Here is a 20,645-nt window from a genome sequence, read left to right on the forward strand (position 1 = left end):
GTTGCTTTCCTTCCTCAGCCTTCACATAGATAACTCGGAGGAGCGGAACCAACCTGTGGGATGCCATCTCCATTGTCATCAGCAGTATCCCAGAATTATCCCTTAGATGGCCAAGTGTGCAAATGTATCTTTTTAAGTTCTTGATCCCAAACATAAATGGGAACAACTTATCTAAATGTAACAGGCTGTAACTGAACACATGCACAGACAATTTCTCATCTGTTTTTCTCTTGCTTCTCCTTGAGGCATCTTGCTTTCAGCTGTGGACTGGATGTGATAACTGGAGCACTAGAGTTTTACTCTGACAATACTCATAATAAAAATGTCTGAGATTTGAGTGCTCTGCTGTGTAATGCTAAGTAAATTACTTCAAGGAGTTGTTCTGTAGGCACATCTCTCCTGTCCCTTATGCATCTTTTCCATGTCCATTCGTTTTCTGTGTCCTGACAGAGCCACAGGGGCTTTACCTCGAGTATACGCATGCTAATACAAAAGTGCTGAGATAACAGCGTTAATGGCCAAGCTCTCAACTTTTCTGGGAAAAAGTGCCTCTGAAGTGCCTGAGAGCGAATGCCTGCAGCAGGACAGAGAAAGGGGGAGTTAGAAGTTTTTGTGCAGTTGCAGGTCCACAGTCTCACTGGCATCAGATGTGACAAAATAGTTCATACAACTGAAGTGCTGCCATGGGTAGGGTGTGGGATCTAAGAAAAGTGGGCAAAGAGAGATAGGGGGGTTGACCTTTGTTACAGAGCAGTGGAGTCTTGCCTTTGGATGGATAAACCAGCCAAGTGCTTATGGGTTAGGATTAGAAGACAAATTGGCATAAGTGGTATTGTCTGCTACAAGCTGCTTGATCAGGACAAAGTAGCAGATGATCCTTTACGACAGCTGTAACTTTGTGCTCACAGTCAAACAACAGTTGAGCAGAAGCAATCCAGGAGTCTTCTGGACTGCACTGACAACTTCCATAGGCAGTTAGGGAGCTGAAACAGGAAGATCCTGTCTTGAAACTGGTGCTGACAACAATGACAAAGTGATCAAGGACAGTCTTGGCTGCGGTGAGCATGAAATGGTTAAATAACAGAATCCAGAGGGCAAATAGTAGGATTGCAACCCTGGATTCAGGAGAGAAAATTTTGGCCTGTTCAGAGACCTGCTTGAAAGAGTTCAGCATGTAGAAACCAATTCTATGCTGCCAGAGGTGTGATTTTTGTTTTTTTTAATTTTTTTTTTTTTTTACTTTCTTTCACTGGATGAACTGATGCTGAAATCCTGAGTCTTACTATACATACTATTAGTTTCTAGTTAACTCTTTAAGTAATAACTTCCTGTTTATTTCTTTATTGGGTGAGTTAGGTTTGTATCAGAATATTTTGTTTTATTTAATACTTCTGTAGTTTGCTTTGTGTAGTAGTAGTACAACTAGCGTATTAAAGAATATTATATTTGAATGTCAGAAATTCTAGCTACATTAAAATGAAAGTTGTGCTCAGCTCTGAGTTAATGAAATTACTGTTCCTCTTAGTATGGCAGAAGTGATTCATAGTTTTTATTAGGAAAGGTTAATACTGTGAAATGCTTTACTTCATATCTCTGTTTTGGAACACAGGTTCCATTTTTCTTTTTATGTCTATTTTGTCAAAAGTAGAAAACTTTCAGTGGATCTTTACAAGGTTTTGCCGTATGTAGGAGAGAAGAAAGGAATGCTAAGGAAATAGAGGCTGGCTTTATGGCTTCAGGTTGTACTCCAGTCTCTTAAGCTTGTGTAAAGCATTTGGAGTTGAATCCAGATATGGCAGAAGCCTTAAATTACAGGAGCGTTCATGGAGAACAAGAATGTCAGCCCTAGAAAAAGGCATGGATGTTACTAAAGGAAACGTGCAAGTCTGCTTATTGTTACATGATGTATATTGAGTTCCTGCTATTTAAAAATTAGTCAAGAAGGTTAAGGGCGAAGAAACTTTGAAATGACTAGATTATGATTCTTATGCTTTTTTGTATGCCTCTGTGTAGTTGTACAATGAATAATGTGCACTCTGAGCAGTGTAAGCTGTAGTGGATACAGCCGCTGGAATACCTCCTGGAGATGGACCACTGTGTAATGTGTGCTGAATAGTTGAAACTTCATTTCTTCCATTCTTATCGTATTGTTTCTATCTACACATTGTCCTCTTACTTCTTGTTCCATTTTAGTTCCTGATTCCTGTGCCTAATCATGTTTGGTTTTGGATCAGTTTCTTCAAAGGCAGTAGTAGTCTCCCTGCTTCCAAGTGTTTCCCTGAAATGAAGTTAACTGCTTATACAAACTGCTGCTTTTTAAGACAGACACTTGGTGGTTTCTCTTGAATGTCCAGAGTGAAAGCTGAATTTTATTAATATTGATAAACTTTCTAAAATTGTCAGAGAAACATTTAGTTTTATGTACCAGCTTGTACTGATTTCTGGTAGGTTTTAAGGGGCATGTTTTCTTCAGTGTGAAGGAGAAAAAGTGTTGACCTTTTCGGATTTCTTTAGAAGGCTTTCTGTTTAGGAAATCATGAGAGTGAAAGTACAGTAGGTAAGAGACCCTTTTCCTTCATACACTAATTAACTTCAGTGTGAAGGATTTGTATTCCATTCTTCTAAAATTATTCACCGATTATGCAAAAGTGAGTATGGTACATAGAATTTATGTAGTCTCTGAAAGGGTTTGTTTTCCAAAGATCAGAGACATCAGTTGAGATTTCAGTAGTTCTCTTCAGCAGAATTCTTATTCCTCCACTCTGGCTGTCCAAGTACAATGGATCATCTGGCTTTTAGACCAGAAGTAAACTGTATTAGGTATCATTATGCAAGCCTAACACTTCCATGGTGTCTTCATCACCAAAATTGAATTGCAGATACGTTTTATAAACAGTCAAAAGATTTAATTTCAGAGATGAAGTTTTTATTTTTCACAAGTCTTCAAGAAGAACACAAACTACTACTTTTTCCTAAATGAAAGCGTGTTTAGAAATGCTTATGTTGTACCACTTACAGCTTACTCTGCATGTACTGTTAAAAAAACATCTCTGATCCTTTTAATATTCTAAGAGGTTTGTCAAAACCTCTTTACGACCTTAATAATTTATCGGGAGATGTTTGTTTCAGGGACTGTGTTTTTGTATGGAAGACCATTGCTGCTAGAATGTTGTGCTAATTTTCCTTATTTATAATGCAGAGTAATAAGACAACTGATAGCCAGCCACGGAATGTGACATTTGTATCTAAAGATTGTGATGCAGATGCACCTGAAGGTAAGATAAATCAATTTCTAGTATTTCCTATTTTATGTGCGTGTTTAGCTGTAATAAGCAGCTCAGTCTCATCATGGCTTCAATTTAATGTAGACTAACATCAAGATTTCAGGTATAGCTATGTCCAGAAAATAGCTTGATTACAGCTAGTTTGAAAAAACAACTAATTTTAGCGGAAACCATGTACAACAATGCATTCCATTTAATTTTAAGATTTCCCATTTGCTTTAATATGCATATTGGAAGACCTTAAAATTAAGCCCTAGCTGGTGAATTGTTTGGCCTCGGAAGTGTCACTTTAATGTATGTTCATCATTCAAACTTGCAGGCAAGTATTTTAATAAATTTCAAAATGTGCTCAGGAAAACTAAGATTTGAACTTCAGTGCAACTTTAAAAGTAAGAGAATTGTACGGTTACAGTTAAGAGGTAAATATGGGCTGTTCCATGAGCAATAATACCAGTGGAACTAGACATCTTAGGCTGTTATTGTGTAATCCTCTTACTTTAATTCTATCATTCCCTATGACATCCAGTGCAACTCTTGCTCATCTGTCATTAACCATCCCTTTTTGATGAGGTTTTTGGGTAGATATGTTGTGGATATTCTGGAGCTGCGAGAAGTGACTAGCAAGCAGATGATTTTCCATCTATGCAGGCCATAATATTGGGTTTTTTTTAATTATTCTTTGTTGAGGAAATGGTAACATCTTAGTCTTTATTTCTCTGTGAAATTTGGCTAGAGCTGAGAATGAGTTTTGTCCTGGTTTCATTAAAAAAAAATGAGCTAACTGAAATCAAGCTGGATTTGTTTTTCATAATGTTGCCTTTCCCCTTTCTTCTCCCCTGCATATATGCAAGTTTTACATAGTTTGAATTGCACTAGCAATTGCAGTACTGATATTGCAGATTAAGGTCACCATCAGTTTTACAGATTGTTCTGGTCTCTTGTTTAAAAATTGATCTTGGTAAGATTTATGGCCTTCAGAATGGTATAGATGTTTTCAGGCTGAAGCTCCTAATTGTTCTCACTGACAAACTTTCAGCTCCTCTGTATAAAGAGGAGTTGAGTTATGTATGCATTTATGTCCTTATGAAAAGGCTTTACGGTGTTAACACAGAAAAGATAATTATTTATCCTGTAACTACTGAACTGTGACTGTGCTTCTAGAAGATCTTAGCAGCTCCTTTTGTGGTTTTTTTTTTTCCTGCTTGTGTTATTGGGAAAGATAATCTTTACTAGTACAAAACTGGTTTAAAATTAGGGATAACTGGACCATTAGTTCTTTGTTCCCAGTCTGTCATGCTGTGGTCTCTTCTCAAGGTGGTTCCCTTGTGTTTAAACTCCTCTTCAAATTTAGTATTTAGATGTTCGTCTTATTCCTGGTAGTTCGCACGATTTCCCAAGACTGATTTATTTGTAATACAGGACACAGGAGTTCATCATTCACCTGTGTTTTTTAATGGCTGTTTTTAGACTTCATGCAGTTTTAAGTTTGTTAATTTTTTTGTCAAATGTAATTGCTAGATTCATGCTTAAGCTTCCATATTTTAGTGATTAAAAATAGAAAGAGTCTGTCATCTTTCGGAACAAAATCACTTTGAGCAGGTTATAGTGGTCTTTTGTTTTTTGTGAACAACTCTGCTTGGCTAGTATTTACTGGGAGAAGAATATACTCACTGGCATGGTAAGCTCAGTAGTCTTCAGTTTTCTGGGAGAAACCATAATGCTCCTATTTCCTCAGACTTCGCTTAATTGTAGCAACTGGGTTTGGACTGAAACACATTTCCTAAATTCCACCTATGCTTGATTATATTTTTTTGAATACTTTGCATATTTTATTTCCCTGAACTTGCTTGGATCACTGGAAGCAATGCAACTCATGCTTAAAACTAGTTTTGTGATATGCTGAACATAAGTTTGCCACTGTAAATGATGGCTTTGATTTGCCATCATTAACATCTGTTGTTGCACAGGGTATCTTTGAGTCATGTTCTCATTTCTTAATAGGAAATGGGTGGAGAAGGTATTGACATGCTGTGCTAGTCTAGCCTGGTGTAAGTAGAAGATGGATGGGTATTTCTTAAATGCGAGTGTTAATGTGATCAAAAGCCTGTAGTGGAGGTCTGTTAAGTACAGATACAGTCAGGCCATTGAAGTGTTTTATAAGTGAAAGAAAAGTTTCTTTTCTAATGCTCTAATTTAAAAACAGTTGCATTAGAAAAAACAGTTTATTCACCATTTCAGCCAATCAAATTCAGAAAGTGGAAATGTGATGCTTGCTTTGGAATACCTGCTATTTTATTATCTGATAATGAAAACTAATAAAAAACTTATGCTCTGTGATCAGATACACTATGTTGGCAAGTGAAACTTATTTCACAGGTAGAAACTAGTTTGTTTTTTTTAAATACAATTTATCTTGGTTTTAAGGATATTGGACACAGTGAAAATGCATGGAACTAACTTAGAGGTTGGCCAAGCACTTGTTTTTATTGACTTCTTTGGTGCTGGGTTTTTATCTTATGTAAACCACTGAATTGGAACTAAATACAAATATTGATTTGTCTCCTCAGCACTATTTTTGGCTTTGTTTTAAACTGAAACAATTCAAACAGTTTTTTCCTCAGATGTAAAACAGCCTATGACCTGTGGTTGTGCTGATATGTAAGATTATAGCCATCTGCTCTGTGTTATCAAATAGTCAGATGTAGTAGAGGTGATGTTTGCTTACTGTAACTGGTTTTGGGTTTGTTTTTTTTTTCTGACAAGGTAGAAAAGACCTGATCTGATCTTGTTGTAGCAAGTAATTCTCTCAAACTTCAGTTGCACTTTCTGGAGAAATAAGGTAGTTAAAATACTATCTTATAAAACCCATCCTCTAAATTATTTATGGTTAAATATATAATTTATGGAGTTTTAGCATTATATCACGTGCTTTTGTGCAGCTAAGCTTGTTGCTATTTACTCCTAGTATGCAGGAGGTGCACCTGCTTTACACTGAATGCCAGAGGCCATAATACAATGACTATGCGAAACAGACAACAAAAGCCAAAATAGTAATGGATCAGGCTACATCTTTATAACTCCAAGTACCTTTCTTTAGTTACATTTAAACACCTTGCACAAAAGGCTTGCTTTCTGGTTAATGCGGACCTTTTATAGGCTTTTAAAATAGTCTTTTGGAGCAGCCAATGTAATATAGGCAAAACAAGAATTAGTTTTCAGTGTTCAATACTGTTGGGCTGAAACCTTGTTTGAGCGTTGTTTTCAAGGAGTAGTGTCAGCTGAGTTGTTGGATCCACATTCATTTTGGCATAAGGTCAAGCAAAGGAGTTCAGTTATGTGATTAACGCTTTCAGCTGGACTAATGCAATGAAAACTTCATATATGTTTAGCTAACCAAGTTAATGACATTTAATATAAATAAGCAATGGCTCAGCTGCAAGCCTGTATAGGAGTCTCTTCACAACTGTAGCTGTGATATCTGATAAATACTATCGTCTTCTTTTTAGACCGGAAAACCATGGAAATTGTTTTTTGAGTATCATTGACTTTAGATGCATAATGTGCTATGACTCTCCTTGGATTCTTTCATTTCCCTAAATGGGGAAATGAGCCATACCTGAGGCCTACTGAATGCTGGCTACAGTCTATATTCTGGGCCTTTTGCATAGACCTGCACTGTCTCCAGTAGTGAGAAAGTAAAAGTTTATCTCCATTTCTAAGCCTTTGAGCTTAGAACAGAAGACTTAATGTCTTAATTAGATCTATGCCTCTTTTGTCAGCTGGAAGTCAGCAATTGCAAGACCCCAGGCTTTATTTTAGCCAAAATAAAAACTAGATGGAGTTATTACTTAAGCTGGAAAGAAACACCAAATATTAATGTCAAAACCAGGCCATATTTTTCTTCTATAGAGAAATCCAGGAGGCATAAAAAGTGAGAGCACAAACAAGTTGCTCAGAACCTTGGATGTTAGTAATTTTGTATTAAGTATCTTATGACCAGAGATTACCATTTCCAAATGATTGTGTTAAATGAATTAATTTGGAAAGTTTTGAAGTTCATCACAAAAAAAGTAAGCGGATTTTAGCTATGAGTTTATTCCTTTTGCTTTACTTAAATGACCTTCCTGGTACTTCATCCTGAATCTCTGCTTACATCGAACACTATTGAAGCTTCTTATAATCGTGAGAACTCAATATAAATAAGCACAATTGTGCATGTTTGAATGCAGAAAGCCCTGTTTGATAGCTGTAAAATAGCGTGGGTAGCTATGAGTGCTGTATATATGTATTTTTTTTTTGCCATTCATGGTTTGTGGACACACTGTTGTAGTAGAAACATCAATTCCTAATTTTTTTCTGCACTCCACCATTGTGGACAGATATGAGCTGCTCTGAGTTGCCCCTGTTCTCCCTCCAAGAGTCTATAACCAGGGAGGGAAGAGGCTATATTTACTGAATGGTATTGTCCTAGGCACAGTAAGGTGTTGGATCCTTACAAGTCCCTTCCAACTCAAGACATTCTGTGACTTTTGTCAATACTTTGAAATGTTAAAAGGAGTTTAGCGATAAAGCAATGGTATATTCTCTTTTTGGATCAACATCCTAGTTCTGTTGACTGTTGGATTTAAGCCTAATGGTTAAGTGTGATGCTCTTATATCATTGGTACTTTGGAACAGGTGTTGAAGCTCCTTACAAAGGATTGAGGGATGTGCACCCATTCTTAAGAGGAATTAATGAACCTAGTATAAGAACCCCTTTGAGGAAGAAACCTACCAACACTTTGTTTACAAAATGATTGTTTTACTAAAGGCAGTGCTCTTTACATTTGATTAATGAAGCTACTCTTTTTCACTTTGAGATGTCTTGCAACTAGGTTGGATGAATGACTTTGGACTGGGCAAATCCTTTCTGAACTGTGAGAGAGAAAGTTGACTGTATTAGTCAAGTGTATCAGAAATTAAATGTCTGAAGGAGGCAGAATATGGGAAGAAAACCATTGTTTTCAGAGCATTGTTAATGAGAAAATCACTAATTGATATCCAACTTCTTTTTTTAAATGGATTTTTGACACAGGGACCTTTAAGTTCAACTCTTAAATGACAGCAAAAACTGATTTTGTTGCCTATAGAATAAGCAAGATGTTCCAGCACTGAAGTTGCCCTACTTTGTCAAATACTTCTTTGAATGTTAGCTGACTATAAATACTTCTGTCTATGGACAGAGTATAAGGTACTCTATGTAACAATACAAAGAGGTCAAGGTCAATCTATTAAAATATCATTTCTCCCTATACTCCAAATTCTTTTCCATGTAGCATGATCTCAGGATGGGGAAAAAAGTGAAATCCTTCTCACATAGGACAGACATCTTTCTTAAATGGTCAGCTAAAGACAGTATGAGGCAAGCAGAAAGGACATGACAAAAATGAGGTTAACATTGAAGATCAAGTAGTGTTATGTACTTTCAAGGGAAATCTGAACTAGTGCAAGTTTGACCTTGTACCAAGCTAGTACTGGAAAATGTGATGAGTGGCTAATGGAAACTGTCTTTCACTTTAATAATGGGTTAGGCTGTAGTGCTGCATCCGTGTTCATCTCTAGGGTATTGCCTTTGGGGTTTTTCAACAGCTGTGTCCTTAAAATAAGATTTGTTTACCTCTAGTTACTTCAAAATAGCAATTTTATGGCTTTTGTCCAAACTCATCTGGCCAGTGTTTCTTATTAACCTAAATTGTACTTAGTGTTCCAAAGGTATATAGTTTCAACAGAAACACACAACACTTTCCATCTCCAGGCTGTTGCAATGGTTTCTTGCTTCCATATAGAAAAAGGATGTTTTCTCTGTTTGGAATTAACATAGCTTCAGATTTTAGTCATTGGTTAATGCTCTTTTCTTGCTACACACACGGCCTTACAGCATTAGTATTTTCTTCACTTGAAGGTGTGTAACAAATATTAAGATCAAACCATCCTTTAAACTTACGTAAAATGAGATTAACAGGTTTGGCTCTTTGAATCTCATTAGTTTTCCTCTAGTCTGTTAATATATGCAGATCTTGGCACCCTCACAGATTCTCTGTAACTGGACTAAAATAGAAGCCCTATAGTTGGGTGCAATTTTTTTCCATTGTGATGCCATAGTTGTGCTAGGATGAGCTCCAAATCTAAAATGGCAAAAAGAGGACTGATAGGTTCTTTAAATGCATAGAGGGAAGTGATGAGAACTTTTGCCTATGTTTAGCTAAAAGCTTGTTTGTGCTTGCTTATTTTTAAGATCTTTCTGCAATTAAATCTTCCATTTCCTGTTCATGCATGGCACTTTGTTTAAATTTGACTGTTGGGAAAAATGGTTGTGACCCAGATTGCTCAATAGGATTTTACTCTCATTATTTAACATTCAGTAGCTTTAATTGGTGACGTTTTTTCATCTCCTTTCAGCTGAAAATCTTGGAGGATCTTACTGGAATCCTCCTTATGCTCTGAAGTCCTGCTAGCACTGATGGGACTTGCAGATTCTTGATCCGTTTAATATAAACATTCATAGTATGTAATTATCATCAATAAGTTCTGTGACCGTTGCAATAATTAATGTACTGCTAAGTAACTGCAAATAGCTATTGGTTATCCAGCCTTCAAACTTTTGTCACAAAACAAGATCTGACTATTTGCTATAAAACTAGACTGATGCAGCTCTTGTTGAATAACGTAAGTTTTTGGACTAGACTTTATCCAGCTAGATTTCTGGTTTCTGTAGAACTTCAGGTGCCATCTCAGTACCAATTCCAGCTAAGCAAAAAGAAAACCTAAACAACTGGGCAGAAGGAGAAAGCTGGTGTTTGAGTGTTAGACCCATATTTAAAATTCTGCAGATAGCTGTAAACTATTGTTTGGTGACCGAGTGATTTTCTACTTATGCTTCTGTAATACACTGTAGTACTTCAGAGTGCTGTCAGCTTGACATGTTCGGAGGGTGGTGGTTCACATCTCTTTAAATGGGCAACCAGTAGGGAAGTGTTTTCAGATCCTTGTTGTATTTGAATGAACCAATTCCAGACATGCTTTTCAGTCAGGAAAGGGATCAAAGATTTTCATGTGCTGAAGCTCTAATACTTCCAGTATCATGAAAGCTGAAAGAGCAACAGCCTGAAGGTTTAAGCAGTTTCTGGAATAAGTTAGGTGAGGGAAAGAGGTTTAACTGGTATGGGATGTCACAAACTAAAGATTGTAAAAGCTTTATATAGCAGATGGATTTTAGCTAGTGAAACCAGAGAACCAGTAGCAGAGGGGCCGGTTTGTGAAGTGCAAAGACGGGCTCAACAGCTGAAAGAAGCCAGTATTAGTTTCGTGTGTGTATATGTATGTGTACATACTATCCTCTGCTGTGAGATAGGTGTGTATGTATATACACATATATATAAAATAGTGCTCAAATTTAATATGTGAAAAAACACTTTTTCAGAAACTGCTGAATAACATGCAATTAAGAACATTTTTTTTTCTCCTGTTAAGCCAACAAGAAAAAGAAATATTGCTTTTGTGGCTGGAGACAGCTGCTACTGCTATTCCAATAGTCTGTTTCCAGAGAAATCTGTGAATGTAATACATGAAATACAATCTTAAACTTTTGTGGAAATTAGAAGTCCTCGAGTAACCTTAAAATTTAGGAAAATATGGATGAAGATGTTAAACTGTGAGATTATAGGTACAAGAACAAAGAACAAATCTTTTAACTACAAAACTTTTTCTACACCTGCTAATATATGAAGGCTCGAAGTTTACTTTGTCTTGTCCTATCTGAGCAGTTTGGTCTATGATCAGAGCCAGAACAAAACTCTTGAGGTTTCAATATTTAGCAGAGTGTATATTTATGTATTTCCATTATTTTGTGTGTTTGAATTTCGTTTTTGTTAAATGGAAAAAAGTCTGCAGAATTGCTTACAGTACTCTCGCACTTCATCACCTCAGTGATCAAAAGGGGTTCTGATGATTGAACAAGCATTTATGCTAGAAGTAGAAGTGTCCTTGCTGCTTTAGAGAAAAATTAATTGTACATAGGGCAGTGATGAATATGGACTAAGATTGCGTAGGTCTCACACCATTAGATGTTGCTTGGTTTCTTACCTAGTTGAAATATCATGTATTTTTGTGGGACTAACTTCCTTGTGCAGTTTTTTTGTACAGGCAAAGTTGCTTTACTTTTGGTCAGCTTGATTACTATAAATTGACTGTAACTCTTTGCGTGATTTCCTAGTGAAATGTTGAATTGCAAGACAAAATTAAATAGGACTCATCCTCCCTGTCCTCTATAGCTACATATAGAAAATCCGACGTCTTGTGCATTTCATAGTCTTTAAGTGGTCTGAGTTACAACACACTTGTCCAAGATGATGTATCCAATTAAGAAATTAATTTTATTTTGAAGTTTGAGGAAACATTACATATATTGCTGCAAAGAAAGTGCTGCTATTATAAAAATAACAGGGCTTTGTCAGAGCCCTTAGCTTACATTACTTAGTTTCCTAAGAGGCATACCTCACTTGGAGTCATTCTACCATGCAGTAAAACATCTGCCATCATAGATCTTTCTAGGTACACAAACTGCAAGGAGGATCTTGCCCCTCAAAAATATCCATCTCATCATTGTTTGGGGCTTGTTTGTATTCGCTATACAAGAAATTGAAAGGATGCTTTATTTTATGACAAGGAAAGGGCTAGTTAATATAGGAATTTTAGCAGTCAATTCTGACCAGTATTTTCTTCCTAAAGAATACCACAATGTAAGTTGCTGTAATAATCCCCACATTTTACAGATGATCTTAAAGGTATTCTCCAACATAAACAATTCTGTTACTCTGATTCTATTATCTTCCAAGTACAATAAATCAAAGGCTGTTACTTCTGCTGTTGTTTAGTTTCTGGTAAGTAAAGGTATGTTTCTCTGAGGCTGTTTTCAAGCCCAAGATCTTTGCACTATACCTGCTCCCTTCATAGGCATCCTGGTGTTTTTCTCAGTGTTGAAAATCCTGATACACTGGCAGAGAAAAACACTGATATTGATATTACTTGTAGGTGACAGGTAACATCTAAGAAGGTGTGATCAATTCAGATGTGTTTCAGGAGTTAAAGCATCCAAAGCCAACTACTCTTTTTCTAGTTCTTTATTCTATTTTCAAAAAGTATTTTCGCTTTGCAGGAAGACTGTAATAAGATAATCTGAGTAACTTTAAAAACTATTTAGTCAGTTGACATATTTTATTGTAATGTAGAACTGACTTGTAGGATGTTGTTTGTTTTATGATATAAGATACTGTTTGTCTTGAGTCCTGTAACCAAAATAAGTCATACAGGAATGGCAGTAAATAGGTAAATAGATGTGATTGTGTCTCAATAGCATGATGAGAAATAATATTGTGAAATGAATGAAACTCTAGAAAGAATGTGGTTAAGATGTCACAGCTGTTTACGTGCTACCACATTTGAAGTACCAGAGATGTGTGTTACCTATCATCCTGTATAAGTGTTCCTGTCCAAACTAGATTCAATTGTGAGACAAGATGCAGCACCAGAAGTACTTATAAGGAAGAAATTAGTCTCCCCTTAATGACACTTTCCCAGATAAAATCTCAAACCTTTTGGAAAGTACTTTTAATTTAGATTTGAGAACACATCAAACCCTTTATTGAAGGTCAGGTTGCAAGCTGGATTGGAAACAGCAGCTGCTTTTTGCAACACAGCTTTTGAATGATTGGCAGCAGGGCTGTATGAAACAAATGTTCTTGGATATCTGAAGCCATACCTTCAATGCTTTTAGGATTTGGAATATGTGATGGTTATACGTTCTAATACAATAAAGCTGCAGGTTTTCCTTTGGGAGTAGTTGAGTGTAGTTGAAGCATAACTAGTTCCTACTTCAAACTGGGTATGTAAACATCTATCTTTTGGATTACATTCTTATTCTCAGTTTGTATTTACAATCTAAAATACTATTTTAGTGTTAGATTTATCAGTATTGTCTCTATATCTACCTTCATGATATGTGAATTATATGATTTTTGAGCACACACAGGATCTCAAGAGGTAGTCTCATGCAACCACCCAGCAGGCTCAAGGAGAGCAGCTTGCTCATGTCCATCCAGTTTTGAATGTCTCCACATATGAAGATTCTGAAATATTTTTTTGGGTAGCATGCTTCAATGTTAACTTTGAAGCTTCTCCTATTATCCAAAAGGAATATTTCTTGCTGCAAGTGTCATCTGTTGTCCTGTTTTGCAGGTCTGGGAAGAATCTTGCCCTGTGTTTTGTAGGACCCCACTAATTAGCAGAGGTAGTGGTAACACACCTGCAAACACCTTTATTTGAAGCTGAACAGACACCTTTTCTGCGTGCTATCTACTTTAGCTGTTGCAGTGGTCCTCTGCTGGACTTGCTCCAGTGCGTCAGTGCTTCTTTCTTACTGGGATGGCCAAAATTGTTGCAGATGCGGTTCAAGTCAGAACAGAAGGAAGTGAACATTTCCCTGGACCTGCTGGTTGCACTCCTATTAGTGGAACCTGTTAGTTGGTTACATTTTTGAGTTGCAGATAAGTTCTTGTAAATACATATTCTGTATCTACTGCAACATGCAGTCAATTTCTACTAAGTTGCATTTTATCTCATCAGCTCCTCAGCCTGCACTGTGTGACTTTGTTCCGGGTGTAGGACTTCTGTCTCTGTTACTGAGGACCTTTTAAAGCAACTGGAAAAGTAGGTTCCCTCTAGTGTGTGTCTAGTGTGTTGTACTCCTGCTCCCCACTTCTTCTTAGTTTGATCTATGTATTTAGAGGATATAATCTGTTTCATGGCCCAGTTGACTAATGAACAGGTAAAACAAGTGTGCACCTCAGTACTGACTCACAAGGAATGCCAGTGTTTTTAAACTGTTGTTCACAACAATTTGTAACTCTTCCCTAAGAAACTCTTTCCTTCTATGTGCTTTTGTGAAAGCTCACTGTAATTTTGAGATACAGAAAAGACATACTTCATTATCTGCAAATAAGCTCTCGTAACTTGAGTTTTCAGTACATGAATTTCTTTTTTTTCAATATATATGAATTTCTTTTTAAGAGTTTAGGATTTGTGTATCGACAGATTCATTTAGCCTTGTAATTAATCTTAAACTAGCTAATTCACTTCTCGGAAGAAGCCTTTGTTTTAAAACATTAGTACCTTAAGTCGAAGGGGTTTCTAATTCACCAGAATGAAAGGCTTTGTCAGTGGACTTGAAGTAAAATATAGTTGTTTCTTCAGGCAGTTGCGGTTATTAGCATTTGTTATCCTTTGTTTAGTATTTTTGTCTTTAATCCTGGCTGTTTTGGCTTTGTTATTTGGTCAGCACTACCTAATTTGCTGTATTCTTGAAGTGGCTTTCCACGTATAATTTTGTTCCAAATGATCAAGATACATCAGTAGTATTCACAATGATCATTCTGGGTAACAAGTAATTATCTTAATTCAGGTTATTCATTATAACTTTTTCTAAATTCATGTCATATGGACGAGTAAGTGATTGAATGTGTCAAGTTATGTTAGCCTATTCAGTAATAGCTTAGTTCAGGACGAATAGCTAGAATTCAGTTAGCTGAGCTTGTGACGCATGCCAGAGAAATGGTTTCTCAAGGTCAAACTGTTCTAAAATATTTGCCATCATCTATTTAATCCAATTACTGTAGAGAGCCATCTGAAAGTCTTTTAGCTGTTGTTTAATTCAAGTAACCAGCTGGAGAGCTGCAGATGGTGTTGACAATACTATCTGCAATTATGAAGTGTCTTCACTTGACTGGCATTTCTTACTTTGTCAGAAAATTTGCCTTTTCTGTGGACATGGCATACTAGCAAATAATGGGATGTTGAGTGGTGTGCTCCTTCAGTCTTGTTTCTGCTCTTTTAGGGTAAGTACCATTGACTGGTGTTAACAGGACAGGGCCGGGGGGACATCAGTTTTCTGTGTAACTGAGGTCTAGCCTGGAAAATGAGAAAGGATTAGTTCAGCCAAATTCTGTACTTGTGCTTTCACTTTGTATGTATAGTGGAAAAACATGCTTTCTCTAATTAAGCTGGTTTGTGCTTTAATGATCTACAGAAAGTACCTTCTTGTGTGTGGCATCACTTTGGTCTAGTAGTCGTAAATTCCCACTTCAACTTCCTTTTTGTCTGCTGGTACTGTGTAATAGATTCCAGAAATCAGTCTGCTGCATAAAGTAGTGTTTTAGTATTTTAAATTACTCCATTAGTTTTATGAAGTATAAGTCATTGGAAAGTTGTTGAAGGGCTAGAGTTGTTTGTATATTTAGATACAATTCTCCTAGACCCTGTAGGGATTTGTTTTGGGGGGATTGTCTTGGCAAGGTCAAGTGACAGACAGTCCTGAAAAAGACCATCCTTAACTCCTAACTCCTCTCTTCCTAGGAAATAGTAAGCTGTTGTATATGGTATTGTTAGACAGCTTATCTAATGTGGAAGTTATATTCAGAAACTGATGATTGTCAGCTTGCTAGCTTGTTAAATACCTCCTGACAGTTAAACTGTGTCAGCAGCAGCATATCACTTGCAGCTTTAGCAGCTGGTAAGGCTGTACTTCAACTGTATCTAGTGGATATTTCCAAACCTGGGGTCAGAACTGAGGGACAAACAAGGAAATTCTGGGTTGTGTTCTTTCTCTAGTGTTCAAATTGTTTAGATAAGAGTTTCTACTTTGACATGGGCTTTAGATGGGATTTGAAACATCGTAAATGAGAAAAATGGGAGATCAGGTTATACCTTAGCATGAACTCGGTGCACTCCTCCTTGCACTGCAGAGGTTTGTTAGCTTGCATCTTGTCCCACTGACTGCCTTCTGACATAACCTCTAAGTGTCCTATACAAGCCTTCATGCTACCTGTCTGCAGCCTTAAAATGCCTTGACAATTTTGATTCTTAATTCTGCTTAAGTCTGCCATTGCATAATGGAGAAGAATACTTTAGTATTTTTAGATGAGGCTGTAAGGAATAAGGTACAAACCAGTACAATTTCATTTTGGATACAAGTAAGCTCTTTGCTGTCTAGTTCACAGAAGGCTCACAATGTGGTGGAGATTTTTTGCCTACGTGACTCAGCGTTGTAATAGACTTCGATTTCTACAAAACTTGTGCAGTCTTGGTAGTAAGACGTTTTTTCAAAGTAGTGAAATGTGGTTTAAATACAGAATCTGCTTTGTATCTCCTGGCTACGGTTTATCTAAAATGGGAAGTGAGTAACTAGGATCTATCAGTACAGGCAGCAGTTGGCACACCTATAGAAGTAATTGCATCCAAGAGTAATGGGATTACCTGTGTAAGCTTAGTGTTATCTGTTTTCACATTCACTGTCTGTAATAACAAATATCCTTGTTGTATACTCTCTTGGAAGAGGAAGGCAAATTTTATTTAGTGGAGTGTAATTGTTCTTCAGCACTTAATACTCTCCAACTGTTGAATTATTGTCATGGTTTAGCCTTGACCCAGTGAATTTCAGCAGCAGCCTGCAATTTGTCTCCCAAATCCTACCCCCCGCCCTGCGCCGGGGGAAAGGAAAATGAGATGAAAAAGACTTGCCAATTGGAAACTAAAACTGCGGCTTTAATGAAATGACAATAATAATGATGATGAAAATTATTAGAAAGTAATAAAATATATACAAATATGAGATTGTGCCCCCACCTGTCTGGCACTGTCACCGCAAACACTATAGAGTAGACATGAGATTATGAGTCCACGGCTAGGAGGGAGCTGATCTCAGGAACTGGTTTCAGGAATGCACAGATCCAGGATCAGGTGCAGCTGGACAGATAAGGTCCTCGCTGGAGGTTGGCTATCGCAGAAGAGCGCCAAGACCCTTGTGGTATCTCAGTTTATACAGTGTTTGAGTGTAGGATGGAATGCTCTGTTGGTCAGTTTAGGGTCACCTGTCCTGTTTGCCTCCTCCTTGCAGGTGCAGCCTCCTTTCTGCCAGCTCAGGGATGGCCTTGGTCACAGTAGGAATAAGCATTAGCATTGACCCTTTTGGATACCAATGCCCTACTTTTTGAGAAGAACGCTGTCTCAAAAACATGCAGTTAGCTTTCAGAGAACGAAGTTACTTAGAGCGACTGAGTTAGTCGCAAAACTGACTCTAATTTAGCTCAAAATACAGTAATTATTATCCTGCAGATTAGAATTAACTCATTTTTGTTCTGTGTTCATCAGTACTATTTGCTTTCCTTTTAGATCAGTGCACTATTACTCGGACGTACCTCTTTCTTCATAAATTTTGGTTCTTCAGTGCTGCCTATTACTTTGGGAACTGGGCGTTCATTGCAGTAAGTACTTTGATTATAAATATCACCAATTCGAGTTGGATGATTTATAATTGTAGCCTTTGACTCATTTGCATCACTCCACTGCCATTTTGTTTTAAGTTTATTGCCCTTGTATGCCCCTTTATTGAATAACAGTAACTTTTACTACTTATCTTAAATTTGCAGGTCTTCTTAATTGGATTAATTGTTTCATGCTGCAAAGGCAAGAAATCAGTCATCGAAGGTGAAGTGGATGAAGATGATTCAGACTTGAGTGATGATGAACTCTCTGTTTATTACCCTCGGTAGTCTTTTGACTTCAGATTGGAAAAATGTAATTTAAAGTTATGTTGGAAGTCATACGTGGAATTTGTATCCAAATAAGCATCTTTGCACCTGTAAAAATAGAGGAAATAAGTGTGCTCACTTAAAGGGATAAAAAACTGAATATCACTGAGTAATCACTGTTATATCTGAACAAATATTGAAGCCAGGTCTGAATTGTATGAAGAAAATATTGTTTTGTGATTAAACATATATGTAACTTTCTGATGTATAATTTGATGAACTATTGTCACTATTTCATAATTGATGATGCTTTTCTGTTAACTTGTATTTTCTTAAATACTTTCATGCCTAACTTGTAGAACTTTTTATTCAAGCACATAAATAAAACTAGGTTAAATCTTGTAAAACAGCTGGTGCAAACATTGCTAGAAAGATTTGGATGAGGTTTACACTTTCGGAATCACACGACCTGCATTAGTATTGCTGGCATTTCTGGGATTCCTATATAAAACTATAGCCAGCAAGAGACTGTCCTTTAAAGTATGCCAAAATCATCCAATGAAGTGGCGAGTTCCTGGTCTGTGAAGAATAAGTAATTTTCATACTTTTATCCCCACTGAGTTACCGTGGGACTTCTCAGGTAACTATGAGGTGGCTTTTGCCCTCTCAAAAGAGATCATTAGTGTAAATGACTATACTCTGCGTTGTTGCCATGTTTTACTACAGTTCAGTTCTGAACCTGCAGGTGCCTGACTTAGTAATAACAAATAGAATTAAGATGTGATTGATTTTTAACTCATTTTTCTTTGTTGCGAATTGTCTTGTTTTCTTTCAGAATTTAGTGTAAATGTTGTGAAGTTGTTTAACAAGCCAGTATCTTTATATAAATACAGTTCATAACTATTTTTGTCATTCTTGTTGTCTTTGCAGAGTGATGTTATTTTACCTGTATAGTTACTGAGCTATATTTCTGAGGCTGAAGAATGTCTTTAGCTATCCTTTGACATCCTTTGGGTCTTTGCAAATACAGGCTTTTAAACTTTTAATGCTATCTGAGGAAAGTTACAGTACATGCAAGCACATGTATATGTAACTTAGGTAATCATTTTATAAGACTGTTAAATAATTATTAATTCCCTCATTTCTATATTATCCTGTTTACATACTCTTAAAACTGACAGATTTCTGTTCAGTTGTTTCAAACAGTCGTCTGCTTCTCACAGTATTTTGGAAAAACAGGCTCTCAGGAGCTTCTGAATTCTGATTTTAGTTCCAGCATTTCAAGAAGTCTTAGGTGAGTTTCTTAGTTAATGCATGAACATTGGGAACTCATATTTGGACTCTTGCAGAAACAAACTAAACTGAAATATTAACAAGCTTTCTGTGTCAAGTGCTTCAATAATACACATGTTAGTTTGGCAGCTTGGAAGAATGTCTGCTCCTGTAGGTTGATCGTAAGCTGCAAATATGCAGTCAGGTCAGCTGAACCAATAGCAATCAATCTGTTTGCTACTGGTGATGCGTTTGAAAGGAAAGAAATGTAATCAAACACTGTCAGTAGGTAATGGAACTCAACTAGGCAGTCTGAGCTAAGCTAAAATTAGCTGAACACTATTTAAACATGACCACTGGAGAAACTTACATGAACTTATAAATAATTCCTTGCAACTCAAATGGTAGGTGGGACCTGATGTTGACTGTCTGGAAGCTGCATCCAGAAGATATCAATAAGTTGAGAATACTTCTTCGTGGATGACCTGGTGGAAAAATTATGAGTGAACTTAAATAAAGCTAACTGTTGAGGTATTCTTCTTTGTGGGTTTTGTTTATATTTAATCTTGCTTGATCCAATAATAGTATTACTTCCTTCTTTGGCTATATCATGAAATGATTTATTAATCTTTTGGGTGCAAGATTGAGCTGCAGTACCCAGCTTTGAGGTGTTTTATCTATTCTATCTTAACTTCTTGTTAGGGAGATGTTTGCTTGTCTGGGGAAGACTGACAGGAAGGTGGTTTCATGCCATGTAGCTGCTTGCATTTGCATGCAGGCTTAGGGGTAACTGGCCAAGGTACCTGGCCAATCCCTTGGTATATGTTGCTAAAATTCTCTCCTGTTTCCAGGCTTTTCTTTGTTTTTAAGTACTTCCAGTCCAGTTTTGTTTCCTGTCTAAATAATCTACGTGCACTAATGGATTTATCTGCTTTTGAATTGGTGGCTTTGTTTCTTTAATGGGAGGATTTGGTAATTACCACTTTTTATTTCAGGTGTTAACCAGATTTATAACCAGACCAATACTAGCTGCAGCTAGTGAGAAGCAAGCTTGTGCAGAGTTCAAAAGTCGTTTCAGGCACTTGCTGTCACTCTGATGTACACACAGTAAATAACTGTCAGCGTTTATAATGAGAGTTATTCTTCACCTGCCACATCCTCACTGAAGTTTCTCAGGAGTTCAATGAGCCATTTGACTGACAAGCTTTTAAAAGATTTCGGATGCACCAGTGTAATTGTAATGAATATACATTCACGAATTCATCTCTAATCAACACTTCATGTGATGGAAAGGGCACTTTTACCTGTACTGTGCCTTTAAGATGAACTAAAGGTGTTCTTGAAGTTTGTCAACTCACCAACTGGATTTGTACATCCAGTATCACCCAGTGAAAAAACCTAGCAATTTAACTAGAAATTTAACATAGCCGTACCTTAAAATACTTGAGTTTGATCAATAATTGCCAGAACT

The 20,645-nt window shown here is 36.8% G+C and overlaps 1 protein-coding gene across 1 annotated transcript in view; it reads left to right on the plus strand.

The window, feature by feature from the left end:
- The window catches only part of LMBRD1 (LMBR1 domain containing 1), a 71,418-nt gene extending 51,710 nt beyond the window's left edge, over positions 1-19,708 (plus strand). The window contains exons 14-16 of the mRNA XM_069851432.1: positions 3,200-3,275; positions 17,544-17,635; positions 17,801-19,708. Of these exons, the coding sequence (XP_069707533.1) occupies positions 3,200-3,275; positions 17,544-17,635; positions 17,801-17,923 (291 nt within the window). The 3' untranslated portion in view covers positions 17,924-19,708. The remainder of the gene's footprint in view (positions 1-3,199; positions 3,276-17,543; positions 17,636-17,800) is intronic.
- Positions 19,709-20,645: the final 937 nt, after the last annotated feature.

Source organism: Phaenicophaeus curvirostris, chromosome 2, assembly GCF_032191515.1.
Source record: "Phaenicophaeus curvirostris isolate KB17595 chromosome 2, BPBGC_Pcur_1.0, whole genome shotgun sequence".
Classification (NCBI taxonomy): Eukaryota; Metazoa; Chordata; class Aves; order Cuculiformes; family Cuculidae; genus Phaenicophaeus; species Phaenicophaeus curvirostris.